Consider the following 18,473-nt stretch of genomic DNA (forward strand, 5'->3'; position numbering starts at 1 on the left):
GTTGCAAAAAATATTATTGAAAAACTAACAAAGAAACACTAACTAATATGTCATTTTACAATTTAAGTTGTCTCTCATAAAACTTTATCTGCAACTCTAGTTTTCTCTTCTTTAAGGCTCTCATTTCAGAGTCACTACAACAGCAACAGTGCGCTTGATTTGGGCTGAAAAAATTTCATGTATACCTTATTCATGCAATGCTTTAAATGTCAGGACATTTCAATTTAAAGTTTTCATTTTCAATTAACGTTGTTTGTTTACACAAAGTCATGGAATTTTCTTGTTGAGTTACTATATTTTGTCATACATTTACTGACAGGAATGTGTCATGTAAAGTGTATTGTTTAATGTCTTTAAAAGACATTAAAAATGAAAAAAAAACGGTCATGTGCACAGATTATACAATCAGAATGCAGCAGCATTCAAATGAAAGTGACAGAAGTTACATAATTATAATAATTTAATAAATAATTTAATAACTAGTGATCATTGCTTATAGCTTGAAAACATAAATTTGTTATTAATGTTATAATAATACCTTGGCAATGTACTGGTTGTTGTTGAACATGATTGGACTCTAAAATAAAAGTTCTGTACATAGATTTTGCCACAAAATGCCATAGTTACACAATATGTTGTAAATTGTAAACATAACTGTGTAAACGTTTCATTTTATAATGAGATTACTTAAAATAAATAAAAACAGTGAGCTTTGATACCATTATGTACATGTATCACTGATGCAAACTGTAATGATAATTTTAATGCATTGATTAACTGTTTATATGTCATTTACCTTCTTTAAAACACTGACAAGATCAGCTTTGTACAATATGTTTTACATTCTTTTATTATACAATTATATCATACCTTTGGGAAGGTTTTACTGGAACAAGATCCATTACATTGAAGATTGGACCATCCGAAACTGATGATCTGTAGCAAAAATCAAATTAAATATACATTGAATGGTAGATGCCATGGGAATTTGTATTGATATGAAAAATATGCACTGACGTGAAAATTTTGCAGCATTGGTTTCTTTTTTCTTTTAAATTGTTGGTAACTAATTCATACTTAATTAACATGGGAAGTAAATAAAATATTTAATAGCAAATAAAGGAACAACTTCTGTTTGGGTTATGCTTAGCTATTTAATTGGAGGTGTGTAACATGTTTTTTATGTGATTTGCATGTATTGGATGTGAATTATGTGTTTTAAGTAAACATGACTAAAATAGAAAAGCTGTTTGTTCCCACTACCCCGAATGAGTATGGATTGTCATGCCTTATAATGATTACATCTGAAACATATATATTACACAAACAGAAGAAGAAATAATCACCTTTCTTCACTGTCACATAGGTCAAACTGTCGAGGACTGAAAAATTAAAAACACAAGAAAAACAAGTAATCAGACAATATCAGTTTAAAAGGGGGATATCAATGGCTTGTTCTGCATTTAATTTGCAGAATTTAAATTTTTTATTCAATGCTTTCCGGTGGTTTAAAGAGAAATATTAGTGAATTAAAACTGATAATTTCACTGTTTCAAACAGTGAAAATTATCAGTGAGAATTATCGATAATTTTCATTGTTTACTGTGAAATGACGTCATTTTTTTAACGAAATGACGTCATTATCCCAGCAAAAGTCTTTAGTTAAACTCTTAAACAATGTATATAAACTGTAAAAAATGCGTTTAATAAAAAGAAAATTTGTTGGATTCGGTGGATTATCGATTTTAATTCACTCGTGATCATAGAAAATATATATTTTCACGAGTGGCGTATTTATTATTTCCTATGATCACTCGTGAATTAAAATCGATAATCCACCGGATCCAACAAATATCCTCTATATACTAAAACTTTTAATTAAACGCTGCTTAAAAATATGCCATTTACAAAAAATATTCTGTAATTGATTTATTTAAATAATGATAGAATTGTGTTCAATGGTGCAGTAAAATAGTGTTAATCTTTTGTCTTGTGAGTTCTTACCCTAGGTTAGTTATTACATTATTTGGGGGATTATCTTTTTTTCTAAATGATTACATCTATTGAGTATTGTACTTCCCTTTTTTCTGTAAAAACTTGACCATTCATACATGAAACATAATATGTTGTGACACTGAATTCAAAAATAATCATCAGTATCTTCAGCATTTTTTCCTATTCCATATTGATCCATATATTGAGTATATAAAGTTAAGGAAGTAACATATTTTTAATTATACTTGTTTGTGAATCTTACAGCATAAGTGAGGCCAATGTTGAGTCATATGCTGCTCCTGCTGCCCCAACAACTGCCGCACTCTGCTTTCCAATAACATCAATTACTGCCTCTGTGAGGACAGACAATGTTCTGCCAATTGGACCTCGCCCTGTTTAATACATTTCAGCATATATAGTTATACATTAGGCCTAAAAAAGGTCACTGTTTCTACTAACCCCTGCCGACTCAACTTTTTTTGCGATTTGTAGTAAAGTTTACATTAAAAATTCATTGTTATTATTAATTTTTTAAAAATGCATTGTTTTATCAAAATAAAGGTTGTTCCATCTCATAATTATGTAGAAATAATGTTGTTTATACATTTGGAAGACTTTGGTCATTGAAATTACCCTTTTAAAGTGTAAAATAACATGTAAAGATGAAATTTATAAAAGTTATGGCGACCTACCTACCTATTTTTTTGGCGATGTTGATGGAAACAAACACCTATTTTATTCCTTAATGCATTCTTTTATATATATAAACAAGATATGTGTTTGCCAGAAACACTATGTCCCCTTTTGCGCTGCTTTGAAGCTATATATTTTACCTTTGACCTTGAAGGATGACCTTGACCTTGACCTTTCACCACTCAAAATGTGCAGCTCCATGAGATACATATGCATGCCAAATATCAAGTTGCTATCTTCAATATTGCAAAAGTTATTGCAAATGTTAAAATTTGCGCAAACCAACAAACAGACCAACCAACAGACAGGGCAAAAACAATACGTCCCCCACTATAGTGGCTGGGGACATAAAAAACCTCTATCAGGTGAAACGAAATAATTTCATGTTATTAACAGGTCTTTGAGATTAAAATAATTACATCAGTCTATATGTGCATTTGAACAATTAAAATAGCTTAAAACTATTTCTTACATGAGTAAATTGCAATTTATTCCTGTTACGTGTAAAAATGTCAATTTTCATAATTATCCTTTTACATTCAAAAACAAAGTTCATTCCGACAAATGTTTGAAATGGTAAACAATTAGTTTAATATCTAAGGTACCTGTCAATGAAATTTCTCTTTGAAAATCCATGTACAGATTTCTGTGATCCCTTTGTAGATTTTCCCATTTTTTCTCCAAAATGGATTGCTCCCTTCTAAACTGGGCTCTGGCATTGAAAATTTCAGTAACTGCCACCCACAGTGCATTCTTTGTTGCTTTGCTGATTCCTGATATCATACATATATTCTTTTTTTACTTAGGCCACGGCTTTTATATTTCTTGGTTTACAAAACCGCCGACCCTAATTTTTGGAAAAAGGGAAAAAAAATAAAATCGGAAAATCGTCTTTTTTTTAAATATTTTATTCCCGACCGCACTGCAAAACGAGCGAAACGAGAAAAAAAAACGATCCGGTTTGAGTACGGTTGCGAATAAAATCAAGTAAGTACAATCAACGATTGGTTCACATATATTGCAGAGATCGGGATATTTTTCAATGTGACACATTATGTACCAGTCCTTTTATGGGCACTTCTCAAAATTTATTTCGGGTAAAAATTACAGACAATAAGAAAATCAGCGTCAGTAAAATGTCGACCCCATCAAAATTTATTTCCGAGTCTGTGACGCAACTATATTGTTTAACATGTTAATTATATTAAACAAACCCGATATTATAGTAGATAAAAAAGTATTTGATAATTAGTATAAATAATCCAATAAAACACTGCCATTTTTTACGATATATGTGTTTAGCAATTTTGTAAACACGTCCGCCATAGTTTATAGGAACTGTACAGAAAGTTTGGAAATCGGAACAAATCGGTATATCTCGGAAAATCATTGATAAATGTATTTGTCGTTTCAATGCTTAGGGCCGAGTAATTTCGGCAAATCGGAACTCAACTTGCGTAAAACACTAGCTCAATTAACCATTAAACTCCGCCTCCGTTCTCGGCAAAAGATTCGAAGGCGGAGCTATGCACGTGCTTTTATTAAATTGGAGGATTGCAATTGAGAAACAAACACACGATTGGTTCGGCATGTTGATTGCTAGACAAAGGAAGCCAATTTTTTCGGCGCGAAATTTGTCGCTTTATTGCTTCCGACAGAAAGCGGCTTTCCTTTGATGACGTCAAACTGTCAATTCACACAGACTGCACATTTTCGGAAGACTTTAACTGACTCCTTGTTTACAATTCCGGTAAAAAAAAACACTTGCTAACATTAAACTTTGGATTAAATTATCAAAATAAAGCAAAAGCGAAGTTGACAAATATGATTAAATTAATTCGCATCAGTTCAAATAAGACGTTTTGCGTTGTAAATCAACGAGTTTTCATGACAACAATAACTTTGACAAACATTACCGCGACGACGCATGGATCGATCTACCTCGATTTTTTTTCATGTACGATCTCATAAGTCGAGTAAGAGCAAACACATACCGGGTAATTTGTGTATGAGTAGTTTATCTTATATAAGATTTATGCAACGGGCATTGCATTGCGTAATGAAGCGCATCGAATTATGGAAATGAAGCGCAGTTTTTCGTTTTAATGGGAGAAGAACGCATGTCATGTAATGGAGTGTTTAAAATTGCCTGATGTTACAAAAGGTGCTTTTAGGACTCATTTCATTTGAAGATATAGATGTGTTTCATTGCATAATTTGATTTTTTGTCTCTGTGTTAAGGTTATAAAAGATATGTTGTCTTTGTTCTGATGTTATTAGTATTAACTTTTTTTTCCGATGTTTTTTTTTTTTTTTTTTTTCGACCGCCCGATGGACCATTTTCAAAATAATTTTTGTAAACCAATAAAAAAAAGTCGTGGCCTAATGCTCAAGTTAATGTAGTTTATGAAATATATTTATTAACAATGGTTTTATTCATATTACTCATTGTAACATTTAGCAACTCAGTCATGTTAAATAGATCAATATTTAATAATATGCACTTATTTTAATCAAACGTTTATTTTTATTTTTTTTTATTTTTATCGCATTGTTCATTTAAAGTTTTTGTCATAATGCAATGGCTATATTCGCATATTATTACCATTCTGCTCACAGACATTTCACAGTCATAAAAATTAACACATGTAAAAATGCCCGTAGCATATAAAAAAAACTGTTGGGCCAATAATAAATTTCACGTTGAATAATCATGAAATGGTTATTGTTTAAGATGACAAAAAAAATTACAAGTGGAAACTGATCCTTCTTAATTGCAGAGATTATTATTCATACCTAATACTGTGTTGAAACACTGACTTAATTTCCAACAAATCAAGAGCTTAAATAAGTGTTGTAGGAATATGTGTCAAAACATTATTATTGGACATAAAAATATTAAAAGGCATGTAGTGAATTCTTCAGTAGCTGGCCAGTCTGGCAATTAACTTTTCAAAGCTAATTTTGAAGACTGAGTGTTATGCAATGATTCTCTGGTTGATGTCTAAAGCTTGATACCAATATTTTGATACGTACGATTGCTGAATCTAGCCTTATCAACCTTGTGGAAAGACATGTCCATATCATGGAAGTCGGGATGCGTCTCTCCCATTATTTTTATGTCAGGGAACCCGGGGATGTCCCTGACAACAAACTTAAGTCACTCCTTAGGCGAATTATGTTTCACTGAGGGAAAAAAATGCACGAGACAAAAGCTTACCTAATATTTTTCCTAAGGAATTTTTAAGAAGAATATTTAAGGGAAAAACTTGCCTTAGGTGATTTTTCGAACTTAAGTAAATAACTAAGAAAATGCCTAAGGATCTTTGTGGATACGGCCCCAGTATATTACCAACTGGGATGTTAGTGTGACGTCGTGTAGCTCAATGATCCTATATAAGGAACTCAAACCGGTTTTTGAAAGATCATCGTATCTTGATATTGTTGACAACAAAAAACATAGGAACATTATTGCAAAATTACGTTTGTCCTCTCACAAATTATCCATAGAAACGGGCAGACACCAGAATATTGACAGAGATCAACGCAAATGTATATTATGTAACCTTAATGACATCGAGGATGAATTTCACTTTGTTCTTAAATGTCCTTATTATAATGATGTTAGGAATGCATTAATTTCGAACTATTATAGAATCCGGCCAAATATGTTCAAGTTTATTAAACTACTTAATAGCTCAAACAAAACTGTATTAAGAAAGCTAGCCATGTATTGTTTTACATGCTTTAAAATAAGAGAAAATGTCATATATATGTAGTGTTAAATAGAAATACATTTTTACAAAAAAAAATAAGGTCAGAAATATGTAATTATACCTATATTTGTAAACCTATATGCATAACATTGTGTGACCACTGTGTATTAAACCCATCCATGTACCATTCTCACGAAATATGTTCACGAACTATGTTTATTTCGTGTTTATTTAGATTATTTATTCTTTAAAATGATGTGTGTTTTTGTGTGTACTTCAACGCATGCTGTTATTTATTTATATGTATGTTAATGACGATGAGCTTCACATGCTTAAGTCAAAAATAAACTATTCTGTTCTGTTCTGTTCTGTTCTGTTTATACTAATTTGATTTTTTTTTACTCCTGTCATAGCTTAAATAATGGCATTAATCTATTCTACAGCACAGTTTCAGCTGCAATCGATATTGTAATTATCCAAATACAACGGAAATGCAAAACTGCGTTCTGCGCATGCGCGAATGGGACAGTATATTTTTTATCATTCCGCACGTGATTGCTAAGGTAGCGGGCGACAGTATTTTTTGGACAGTAATTTTTTTCCCGCTGGTGGCATGAGATTGCTAAGGTAGCAGGCGACAGTATTTTTTAAATTTGGATAGTAAATTTTTTCTCGATTGGTTTGACAGTATTTCTTTATTACGATGGCCTATGGGATTTTAGCATTGTGAATAAAAGTGAGGTATAATAAGATAATTTTTACCATTCCGCACGTGATTGCCAAGGTAGCGGGCGACAGTACTTTTTCAGCGGGCGACAGTATTTTTTGGACAGTATTTTTTTTCCCGCTGGGTCTGACAGTATTTCTATGTCACGATGGCCTATGGAAGTTTAGCATTGTGAATAAAAGTGAAGTATAATAAACTATACTAACATTGAAATTAAAACGCTCAAAAACAGATTTAGAAATCTAGTGCAAAAATAGGACGATTTGAATGATCGGTAATTTCTGGAAATCGTTCAGCATATTCCGCCTCCATTTACTCTGATAACGTACGGTTTGCACTGGCTTCCTTCGCCGTGAAATAATACTCTTTGGAACAAAAAATAATCACGCCGAAGGGTATACATTGGAGGGAGATGCCGGCCACCATGATGAACGCGCCCGACAAGGCGAAGGTCTCGATGAACACCTCATACAGGTACGGCACGACGAACTGGCCCAGGCTCGAGCCAATGGTGAGGCAAACCAACGGGACCCCATGATCCTTGTGGAATACCCAGCTGACCGTTATGAAGGCCGCGAGGTAGCAAGTGCACATCCCCATACCTGTTAGTATTTCAGTCGCGTTATGCGAAAACTTGGCTTAATGCATGTGCGCAAAATGTCATCCCAGATTAGCATTTGCAGTATGCACAGGCTTATCTGGGACGAAACTGCTCGTTTTTAATGGATGTTTTCGTTTAAAGGCTTAGCTGGAACGACAATTTACGCATTTGCATTAAACCCTGTTTTCCCAGAATGTGCTCATTGGTTAGTCGCAAGGTCGCAGCAACACATCCCCATACTTGTTATTATTGGTTATATATTGGTACCATTGGAATGCTTAAACCGTATTAGCCGCCTACATGTTATCCGCGTCATGCAAAAATGGGTATTTTGCCATATGCGACTGAGCATCCGCACAGTCTGGTCAGGAGCTACCCACTTCGGTATTGCGCAGTCTGGTCTAAAGCTATTGTGGCCGCATATGGCATTAGACCCCTTTTCGTATGACGCTAATTATGTAAAAAAAAAAGATAAGTGAAGAACACTCAGCTCACGTATTGCCACCAGCTAGCAACAGCACATTGCCGTATCTGTTGTAGGGAATAATACCTTGAAGTTGCGTAAAGTGAGGCTTAGAAAACAAACCCGGGCCCGTATTCACAAACCGACCCTTAGACATAAGTCTAAAAAAGAATATTCTTAAAACTATCACGCATTAAAACTTCTTGAAATTCAAGTCTTGTGTGGTACTTCACCCATTTATGCCTAGTGGACTCTCCCATCCTAAATTGGATCAATTTATTTCCAAAATAAGGGATGTCTAGTATATTTATTTCTATATTTAGAATATTTCTTACAGAAATTCCTTTAAGCAAACAGCGTAGACCAAGATGAGACGCCGCATCATGCGGCGTCTTATCTGGGTCTACGCTGTTTGCCAAGGCCTTTTTTCTAGACGCTATGCACAAATGGGTTAATTATATAATTCTTTATTAAGAACAAGATCATAATTATATAAGCACCAGTGATAGTCCGTATGTATGCAAAATTAGGGATATTTTTTATTGAGTCTCACACTATACTTTATTCATAAGTCTAAAAAGAAGTACGGGCCCTGAACGTTAAATCCTTAAAGTCGTATGGTTTGAGTATTAATGTATCTGGTTTCGACTCTAACCTGATAAGCTATTTACATCATCAAGCTCGCAATTTTCCTTTATTTGAAAATACACTGTCAAACGGTGTGAAGTATTATTCGTTTTTTTAATTCAGTTTATCCGATCTTTCATTATGCAAATAAATTGATGACTACACATAAAGGAGAACAGATCGTACAAAACGCGCGGATTACTAACGAAGAAAGATATCTTATCTCTGACACTTGACAATCAAACGCCGGAACAAGGAACCGACCAAGTCAAAAAACAAAACATCTGGTTTAAGAGGTTGCGGTGGCGTATTGTATATGGTGTCGGCCTGACTGTCACGAGATCCTAGGTCTAAGAGGTTGCGGTGGCGTATTGTATATGGTGTCGGCCTGACTGTCCCGAGATCCTAGGTCTAAGAGGTTGCGGTGGCGTATTGTATATGGTGTCGGCCTGACTGTCCCGAGATCCTAGGTCTAAGAGGTTGCGGTGGCGTATTGTATATGGTGTCGGCCTGACTGTCCCGAGATCCTAGGTCTAAGAGGTTGCGGTGGCGTATTGTATATGGTGTCGGTCTGACTGTCACGAGATCCTAGGTCTAAGAGGTTGCGGTGGCGTATTGTATATGGTGTCGGCCTGACTGTCCCGAGATCCTAGGTCTAAGAGGTTGCGGTGGCGTATTGTATATGGTGTCGGCCTGACTGTCCCGAGATCCTAGGTCTAAGAGGTTGCGGTGGCGTATTGTATATGGTGTCGGCCTGACTGTCCCGAGATCCTAGGTCTAAGAGGTTGCGGTGGCGTATTGTATATGGTGTCGGCCTGACTGTCACGAGATCCTAGGTCTAAGAGGTTGCGGTGGCGTAGTGTATATGGTGTCGGCCTGACTGTCCCGAGATCCTAGGTCTAAGAGGTTGCGGTGGCGTATTGTATATGGTGTCGGCCTGACTGTCACGAGATCCTAGGTGTAAGAGGTTGCGGTGGCGTATTGTATATGGTGTCGGCCTGACTGTCCCGAGATCCTAGGTCTAAGAGGTTGCGGTGGCGTATTGTATATGGTGTCGGCCTGACTGTCACGAGATCCTAGGTCTAAGAGGTTGCGGTGGCGTATTGTATATGGTGTCGGCCTGACTGTCCCGAGATCCTAGGTCTAAGAGGTTGCGGTGGCGTATTGTATATGGTGTCGGCCTGACTGTCACGAGATCCTAGGTCTAAGAGGTTGCGGTGGCGTATTGTATATGGTGTCGGCCTGACTGTCCCGAGATCCTAGGTCTAAGAGGTTGCGGTGGCGTATTGTATATGGTGTCGGCCTGACTGTCCCGAGATCCTAGGTCTAAGAGGTTGCGGTGGCGTATTGTATATGGTGTCGGCCTGACTGTCACGAGATCCTAGGTCTAAGAGGTTGCGGTGGCGTATTGTATATGGTGTCGGCCTGACTGTCCCGAGATCCTAGGTCTAAGAGGTTGCTGTGGCGTAGTGTATATGGTGTCGGCCTGACTGTCACGAGATCCTAGGTCTAAGAGGTTGCGGTGGCGTATTGTATATGGTGTCGGCCTGACTGTCCCGAGATCCTAGGTCTAAGAGGTTGCGGTGGCGTATTGTATATGGTGTCGGCCTGACTGTCATGAGATCCTAGGTCTAAGAGGTTGCGGTGGCGTATTGTATATGGTGTCGGCCTGACTGTCCCGAGATCCTAGGTCTAAGAGGTTGCGGTGGCGTATTGTATATGGTGTCGGCCTGACTGTCCCGAGATCCTAGGTCTAAGAGGTTGCGGTGGCGTATTGTATATGGTGTCGGCCTGACTGTCACGAGATCCTAGGTCTAAGAGGTTGCGGTGGCGTATTGTATATGGTGTCGGCCTGACTGTCCCGAGATCCTAGGTCTAAGAGGTTGCGGTGGCGTATTGTATATGGTGTCGGCCTGACTGTCCCGAGATTCTAGGTCTAAGAGGTTGCGGTGGCGTAGTGTATATGGTGTCGGTCTGACTGTCACGAGATCCTAGGTCTAAGAGGTTGCGGTGGCGTAGTGTATACGGTGTCGGCCTGACTGTCACGAGATCCTAGGTCTAAGAGGTTGCGGTGGCGTAGTGTATATGGTGTCGGCCTGACTGTCACGAGATCCTAGGTCTAAGAGGTTGCGGTGGCGTAGTGTATATGGTGTCGGCCTGACTGTCCCGAGATCCTAGGTCTAAGAGGTTGCGGTGACGTATTGTATATGGTGTCGGCCTGACTGTCCCGAGATCCTAGGTCTAAGAGGTTGCAGTGGCGTAGTGTATATGGTGTCGGCCTGACTGTCACGAGATCCTAGGTCTAAGAGGTTGCGGTGGCGTAGTGTATATGGTGTCGGCCTGACTGTCCCGAGATCCTAGGTCTAAGAGGTTGCGGTGGCGTAGTGTATATGGTGTCGGCCTGACTGTCACGAGATCCTAGGTCTTAGAGGTTGCGGTGGCGTATTGTATATGGTGTCGGCCTGACTGTCACGAGATCCTAGGTCTAAGAGGTTGCGGTGGCGTAGTGTATATGGTGTCGGCCTGACTGTCACGAGATCCTAGGTCTAAGAGGTTGCGGTGGCGTAGTGTATATGGTGTCGGCCTGACTGTCCCGAGATCCTAGGTCTAAGAGGTTGCGGTGGCGTAGTGTATATGGTGTCGGCCTGACTGTCCCGAGATCCTAGGTCTAAGAGGTTGCGGTGGCGTAGTGTATATGGTGTCGGCCTGACTGTCACGAGATCCTAGGTCTAAGAGGTTGCGGTGGCGTAGTGTATATGGTGTCGGCCTGACTGTCACGAGATCCTAGGTCTAAGAGGTTGCGGTGGCTTATTGTATATGGTGTCGGCCTGACTGTCACGAGATCCTAGGTCTAAGAGGTTGCGGTGGCGTAGTGTATATGGTGTCGGCCTGACTGTCCCGAGATCCTAGGTCTAAGAGGTTGCGGTGGCGTAGTGTATATGGTGTCGGCCTGACTGCCACGAGATCCTAGGTCTAAGAGGTTGCGGTGGCGTAGTGTATATGGTGTCGGCCTGACTGTCACGAGATCCTAGGTCTAAGAGGTTGCGGTGGCGTAGTGTATATGGTGTCGGCCTGACTGTCACGAGATCCTAGGTCTAAGAGGTTGCGGTGGCGTAGTGTATATGGTGTCGGCCTGACTGTCACGAGATTCTAGGTCTAAGAGGTTGCGGTGGCGTATTGTTTATGGTGTCGGCCTGACTGTCCCGAGATCCTAGGTCTAAGAGGTTGCGGTGGCGTATTGTATATGGTGTCGGCCTGACTGTCCCGAGATCCTAGGTCTAAGAGGTTGCGGTGGCGTATTGTATATGGTGTCGGCCTGACTGTCACGAGATCCTAGGTGTAAGAGGTTGCGGTGGCGTATTGTATATGGTGTCGGCCTGACTGTCCCGAGATCCTAGGTCTAAGAGGTTGCGGTGGCGTATTGTATATGGTGTCGGCCTGACTGTCCTGAGATCCTTGGCTCGATCCCCACTTGTATATGGTGTCGGCCTGACTGTCCCGAGATCCTAGGTCTAAGAGGTTGCGGTGGCGTATTGTATATGGTGTCGGCCTGACTGTCCCGAGATCCTTGGCTCGATCCCCACTTGTATATGGTGTCGGCCTGACTGTCCCGAGATCCTAGGCTCGATCCCCACTTGTATATGGTGTCGGTCTGACTGTCCCGAGATCCTAGGCTCGATCCCCACTTGTATATGGTGTCGGCCTGACTGTCACGAGATCCTAGGCTCGATCCCCACTTGTATATGGTGTCGGCCTGACTGTCACGAGATCCTTGGCTCGATCCCCACTTGTATATGGTGTCGGCCTGACTGTCACGAGATCCTTGGCTCGATCCCCACTTGTATATGGTGTCGGCCTGACTGTCACGAGATCCTAGGCTCGATCCCCACTCTGGGTGAATTCTAAAGAATATCATGCGGCGTCTCATCTGGGGGAACGCTGTTTGCCAAAGCGTTTTTTTTTCTAGACGCTAGGCATAAATGGGTTAATAAATTTGGTTCATTAAGTAGAACGTATTGAAATGAAAAAATAAAATATAGAATGGTGATGAAATGCAATAATGCCGTGAACATTGGAAGAGCTAATATATATAAACGGTAAAGGTATAACATGTTAATCAGGTATGTGTGCTTCGCCACAATCAAGGTCTACACAACCGACGGACTTAGGCGCAAGGACCTCACAAATTACAAAATACACACACAAGTGGTACTTTTTACCAGTGTTAACCCATTTATGCCTAGTGGACTCTCCCATCCTTCTAAATTGGATCAATTGATTTCCAAAATTAGGGATGTCAAGTATATTTATTTCTATATTTAGAATATTTCTTACCAAAATTCCTTTAAGCAAACAGCGCAGACCCTGATGAGACGCCGAATCATGCGGCGTCTCATCTGCGTCTACGCTGTTTGTCAAGGCCTTTTTTCTAGACGCTAGGCATAAATGGGTTAAATACGCCGCTGTTCAATATAGAATGTCCCTATTGTAGGTCATTTTCATTATATGAGTCACGTTCTGTGAAAATAGGGCTTAATGCATTTGCGTAAATTCTCGCCCCAGATTACCCTTTGAAGTTTGCATAGGCTAATAAGGGACGACACGTACTGCCTATATGAAATATTGTGTATAAACGACGAATCTACCAAACAAAAATTTAGTCCATGTGGAAATTATCCATTATTAGCCTGGGCTGACAGCACAGGCTAATCTGGAACGAAACTTTACGCATATGAATGTAGCCTTGTTTTCCAAGAAAGAGGCTCATACTGTGAGTATGTGTAATGTACCGCTACCATTTAGTTGTACCCAGCCTATAATTTAGCCGCTCTTGTCAGGATGGCTTCAAAACAACTGCGGTTCAGGTTTTCAACATCTTTTATTTGCAGATACTAAAAGTTACTAATATTATCGCATTATAAAGTCGACATGTTTCAAAAGGCACTTCAATGTAGACTTTAAACACAGATCTTATAACAAGTATTTTCGTATAGCGCAGATACATTCTTGAGCTCTCTGGAGTTCATAAGACATAGGATGAATCATTTTTAATGTACTGAATACTGTAACCAAAGATGTAAAGTTAGTTTTAACTTGTAAAATAGCCTACCATTCTCAGAATGGAGAAGATCTGACAATAAGATCTAAATAATTAATAAAGATCGGATTTTTATGCCGTAATGAACGGAAGTTTTTGTGATCATGAAAGATACCAAATGTTGTTTATCCGCGCTATTTATATCTGCCGCTCAGCAACTTAGGATTTAGGATTCTGCGTGATTCTGCGCACTAATGTCTTAGGAATTTGGCTAAGCCAATCAAAACGACTTAGGATTGCGACACCCAATCAAATGCATTTAGGAATCCGAAATCCTAAACTAAGTTCTCAAGCGGCAAAACATTCAACAATAATATATTTTAACTAACAAAAGAACATTTTAGGAGCAAATTTTAGATGAGCAAAAGATTCTACATCTAACAATAAACAAATATACTTCTCTCTGACCTAAACAAAAATGCAGTTATGACAGAAAAGAAATATTACGTTACAATATATCCGAAATACTTCAACAGCTGAAAAGTACTTTTTAGGAATGGCGAATTTTACACATATAACAACATATATGAACATTTAATGACTATAAAATAGTGCCTTAAAGTAACTTATAGTCGTATTATTATAATCATACAATGTTAAGTCACTTAGAAATGAATATAACCAATAGAATCATTGCAAGATGACGGTTGGACTTGCCTCCTTGAAGATCAGACATTGACAGTAAGTTTTGGAATTCAAGTTCTGTTTATAATCATTAGACAAAACATATTTAAATGATTACTCTATCATTTAATATAACAATTAAACACTTCAACCATAATCTTGTGTATGGGATAGTGTAATGGTTGAGTAAATGATAATATAAACAATAGCAGTTTGTTTACATTATGAAATAACAGATAATAAACAAGTTAATTAATACTCCAGGGCCTTACATATGCATGTTGTCATTTTAAACTTGATATTTTCTGTATTATTTGGAACATACATATTTCTTTACGCTTTTATAATTGTATATAAAAGGCATAGACGTTAAAGTGTAATGTTCCTTCTAAATAAAGTTCACATAAGACATCCACATCCTTAAATTTGTTCCTTGATGTACGTTGTGGTGTGTATTTATAAGGAATGGTAACGATTATCCGGATATCCGAATACTGGTCAAGTATCCAAATTGTAAAAGAGGGTCCGAATACTTGATAAAACGATATGACCCCTGTTGTTATGCCCACTATGTTCCTTGGACATCACTATTCTGCGGCCACTGCGGCCATATCTGCGGCGCTAAGAGTAAGACATATAGCAAGCAATGAAACTCGGAATTATTCAAACGATGATAAGACACATGCAAAAGACTCCACGCGATTTCTTTAGTACCACAGGATACAACGCCCATGGGCATCTTCTTTTTGCCGGTTATTATTCGTTTTTTTTCGATTCCTATTCTCTCAAGAGTGTTATTTGCGACGTCAATGACAACGTAATTTACAAATGACACTCTTGACATCGTCCAATTACAATGATTATAATAATAATAATAATAATAATAATAATATATTTATTTAAAGAAGATAAACTTGTTAAAAAATACATCAGATGAAATTACATAATATGCAATTTATATAATACATTTCTTATTTTCAACAAGGTCTTCTAACAATATACAATTTACAACAAATACATCATATTTCATCTTGAGCAATAAGAACAAAACATAAATAATCATATATGCATGCACACTTATAATGATATATATTATAATTAAAAACAAATGACAGACATTAAACTACAATAATCATTTATGCAAGAACAGTATTCAAACATTAAACTAATGTTATTTACTAAAACAACATGAAGCATGTTCAGTTTATTTCATAAAGTGTGGAAAAAAGATAAGCTTTTAATTTTTCTTAAATGTAATTAAATTGTTAGTTTTACGAATAGATGGGGGTAACGAATTCCATTTTTTTTTGATAGAAAATTCAAACGATTGTTTAAAATAGTTTGTTTTGGGTATCCGCACTAGCTTTAAATCCCCCTTTTCGCAAGATCGCAAGTTAAAGTGATTATTTTGTGAAGGTGTCAAAAGGTCACGTATGTATGTTGGGGTTTGATTGTGGAATGCTTTAAATACAATAACTGACGTGAAATAGTGATTACGCTGTTCGAAAGTCAACCATTTTAGCTCTTTAAATAGTTTTTGAATTAGTGTTGTACTTTTTATTAAAAATATGTGCACCACAACGCTTTTGTATTTTGACTATTCTATTAATTTCCGTTTTGGCCGCTGAACTCCAGGTAACGCATGCGTAGTCGGATATAGGTGAGATATAACCATTGTAGAAGGGCTTACGCATTTCAAGGGTTAAATATGGTTTTATTTTTTGCAAAAGTAACATTCGTGATGACATTTTTAAACAAACGCTGTTAATGTGTAGTTTCCAGGATAGAGTATTGTCAATATAAAAGCCAAGAAGTTTTTGACAATTTACTGTTTATATCACCGTATCTGAAATTTTAAGTTTTAGATTTGATAAGTTTAGAGTTTTCCGTTTCGACCTTAATACCATACAAGTAGCTTTTAGTGGATTAATAATCATTTTATTAGTTTGGCACCAATCGTTTACAATCGAAAGATTTGTTTGTAGCTTATTTTGATCTGTTTGAATATTTGTTCCCACAGTGTGCAAAGTTGTATCATCAGCATACATTGCAGAATCACAAATAAGATCTAGCGAAAGATCATAAACGTAAATAAAAAATAGAAGAGGTCCTAAAATAGATCCTTGGGGAACACCAGCAATGATGCTTTTACAAGTAGAGGTAGTGTTTTCTGCTTTGATATACTGAAATCGATTGCGCAGATATGAAGAAAATAGGTCGCATGAGATATCATTAAAATGATAAAGTTTTAATTTGTATAAAAGAACCCTATGGTCCACAAGATCAAATGCTTTTTTTAAATCCAAGAAAATTGTACCTACCCGATTTCCATTATCAATTTGTTTAAGCCATTAATCAACTATATTAATCAATGCTGTTTGACAAGAATGATATTTGCGAAAACCCGACTGAGTTTTGTTTAATAGACCTGTAGATTCTAGATATATATGCAATTGTTTTGCTATATGCTTTTCAAATATTTTAGATACAGAAGGTAAAAGTGATATTGGTCTATAATTATTCGGATCCTCCACCGATCCCCCCTTGTATAAAGGTATAACGTTTGCAATTTTAAGCATGTCGGGATAGGTTCCATGTGATATACAGTTATTTATAAGAGCAGTGATAGGTTGTATAATGAATTCTTTGCAAAGTTTAATAATGCTGGGCCCTATACCATCAGCCCCAGCTGATTTGTTTGAATGTAGTTGATTAATTAAAGTACTAACTTCTGATGTAGTAATAAACTGAACAGAGAATTGCCTAGAATCAAGCTTAGCATCTAGATATGTTTTCAGTGAGTGGAAATCGTGTTCAGCAAATTCAGTCTTTTAATAAGTTTCGAGATGTCAACAAAGTGGTCATTAAGTGCATTAGCTTCATTTGTTTTACCAGATATTATCTTATCATCCTCCTTATATCGTTTGGCAAAATTGAGGATTCTTTGTGTTCATTTGATGCTACTTTAATAGTTTTCCAGAGCGATTTCGCGCTTGTTTTATTTTGTACCGCATTCGAAACATATTCTTTTTTAGCCATTTTGATTGCACTGTTACATTTATTACGCCGCAACTTATATTGTGACTAATTAGATTCACGTTTATATTTATCCCTTAAAGGCCTGGCTTGTTTTACGTTTTCGTTGTACCAACCAGGTTGTTGTAATCTCTTCACTTTTTTATATTTGTTCGGTTTGCTCAACGACCATCGTCCGCAGGTCGAAATGAGTATCTCCGAATCCTCGAGTTCTTCTAAATATGTAATATAGCATTACTACTGAGAAAAACTGATGGTTAAATGCATTTTTATGGAAAAAAATGATTGCAACAACAAAAAATAATAAAGCAACTTCTGAGACGAACACACAACTTACGAACAAGACAGATCAAGACTATTCTTTACGCGAGCAGAAAAAGTACATAATTATAATGTCGTAACAAAAACAATAATGAGTGGTGTCGAAAACAGGCTAAGGCCTTTCCTAGGAACGTGCAAATAGTGACAAATGTAGCAAAACGTAATACAGTGACCAAGAGTATTAATATAAATAATTGTATTCGTGAACGCTCGGATGCCTGTGCTTTAATATCACCACGTGCTTTGCTGGTAAATGTGGCACGGTCAAAGAAGCAGTTCCTTCGAGGAAAACCCATTGCGCATCAATCTTGATTGTATGCATTTCGATCGTGAAATCAACCGTATCATCTTGAATTCGTCCAACGATATTGCATGAAGTAATTGTAATTCCAGTAAAAGACAGTGAATCAAAATAAGGACGCCCACGATATATATCGTTGCACACCGATTTTTGAATATTGTTCAACGCTGTAATGGTAGTCCATCTTTCAGCAAGACGATGGCGCCGGATAATTAATGCATATACCAGCATTAAACCCTCATTTCGTTTCATTGATTTCAGATAAATAGCA

The 18,473-nt window shown here is 37.4% G+C and overlaps 1 protein-coding gene across 2 annotated transcripts; it reads right to left on the reverse strand.

The window, feature by feature from the left end:
• Positions 1–27: 27 nt before the first annotated feature.
• Positions 28–3,454, reverse strand: LOC127856463 (uncharacterized). 2 transcript variants are annotated; one of them, XM_052392674.1, is made up of 5 exons: positions 3,294–3,454; positions 2,258–2,387; positions 871–936; positions 539–577; positions 28–164 (listed from the first exon to the last, which is right to left on the reverse strand). In XM_052392674.1, exons 1-5 carry the CDS (start codon positions 3,322–3,324, stop codon positions 56–58), a joined length of 375 nt encoding a protein of 124 aa, XP_052248634.1. In that variant the 5' UTR covers positions 3,325–3,454; the 3' UTR covers positions 28–55. The 2 variants fall into 2 exon arrangements, 1 of the variants encoding a protein (XP_052248634.1); XR_008038055.1 differs by lacking the exons at positions 2,258–2,387; positions 3,294–3,454 and adding an exon at positions 1,347–1,373.
• Between the last annotated feature and the right edge of the window lie 15,019 nt (positions 3,455–18,473).

Source organism: Dreissena polymorpha, chromosome 13, assembly GCF_020536995.1.
Source record: "Dreissena polymorpha isolate Duluth1 chromosome 13, UMN_Dpol_1.0, whole genome shotgun sequence".
NCBI classification, from domain to species: domain Eukaryota; kingdom Metazoa; phylum Mollusca; class Bivalvia; order Myida; family Dreissenidae; genus Dreissena; species Dreissena polymorpha.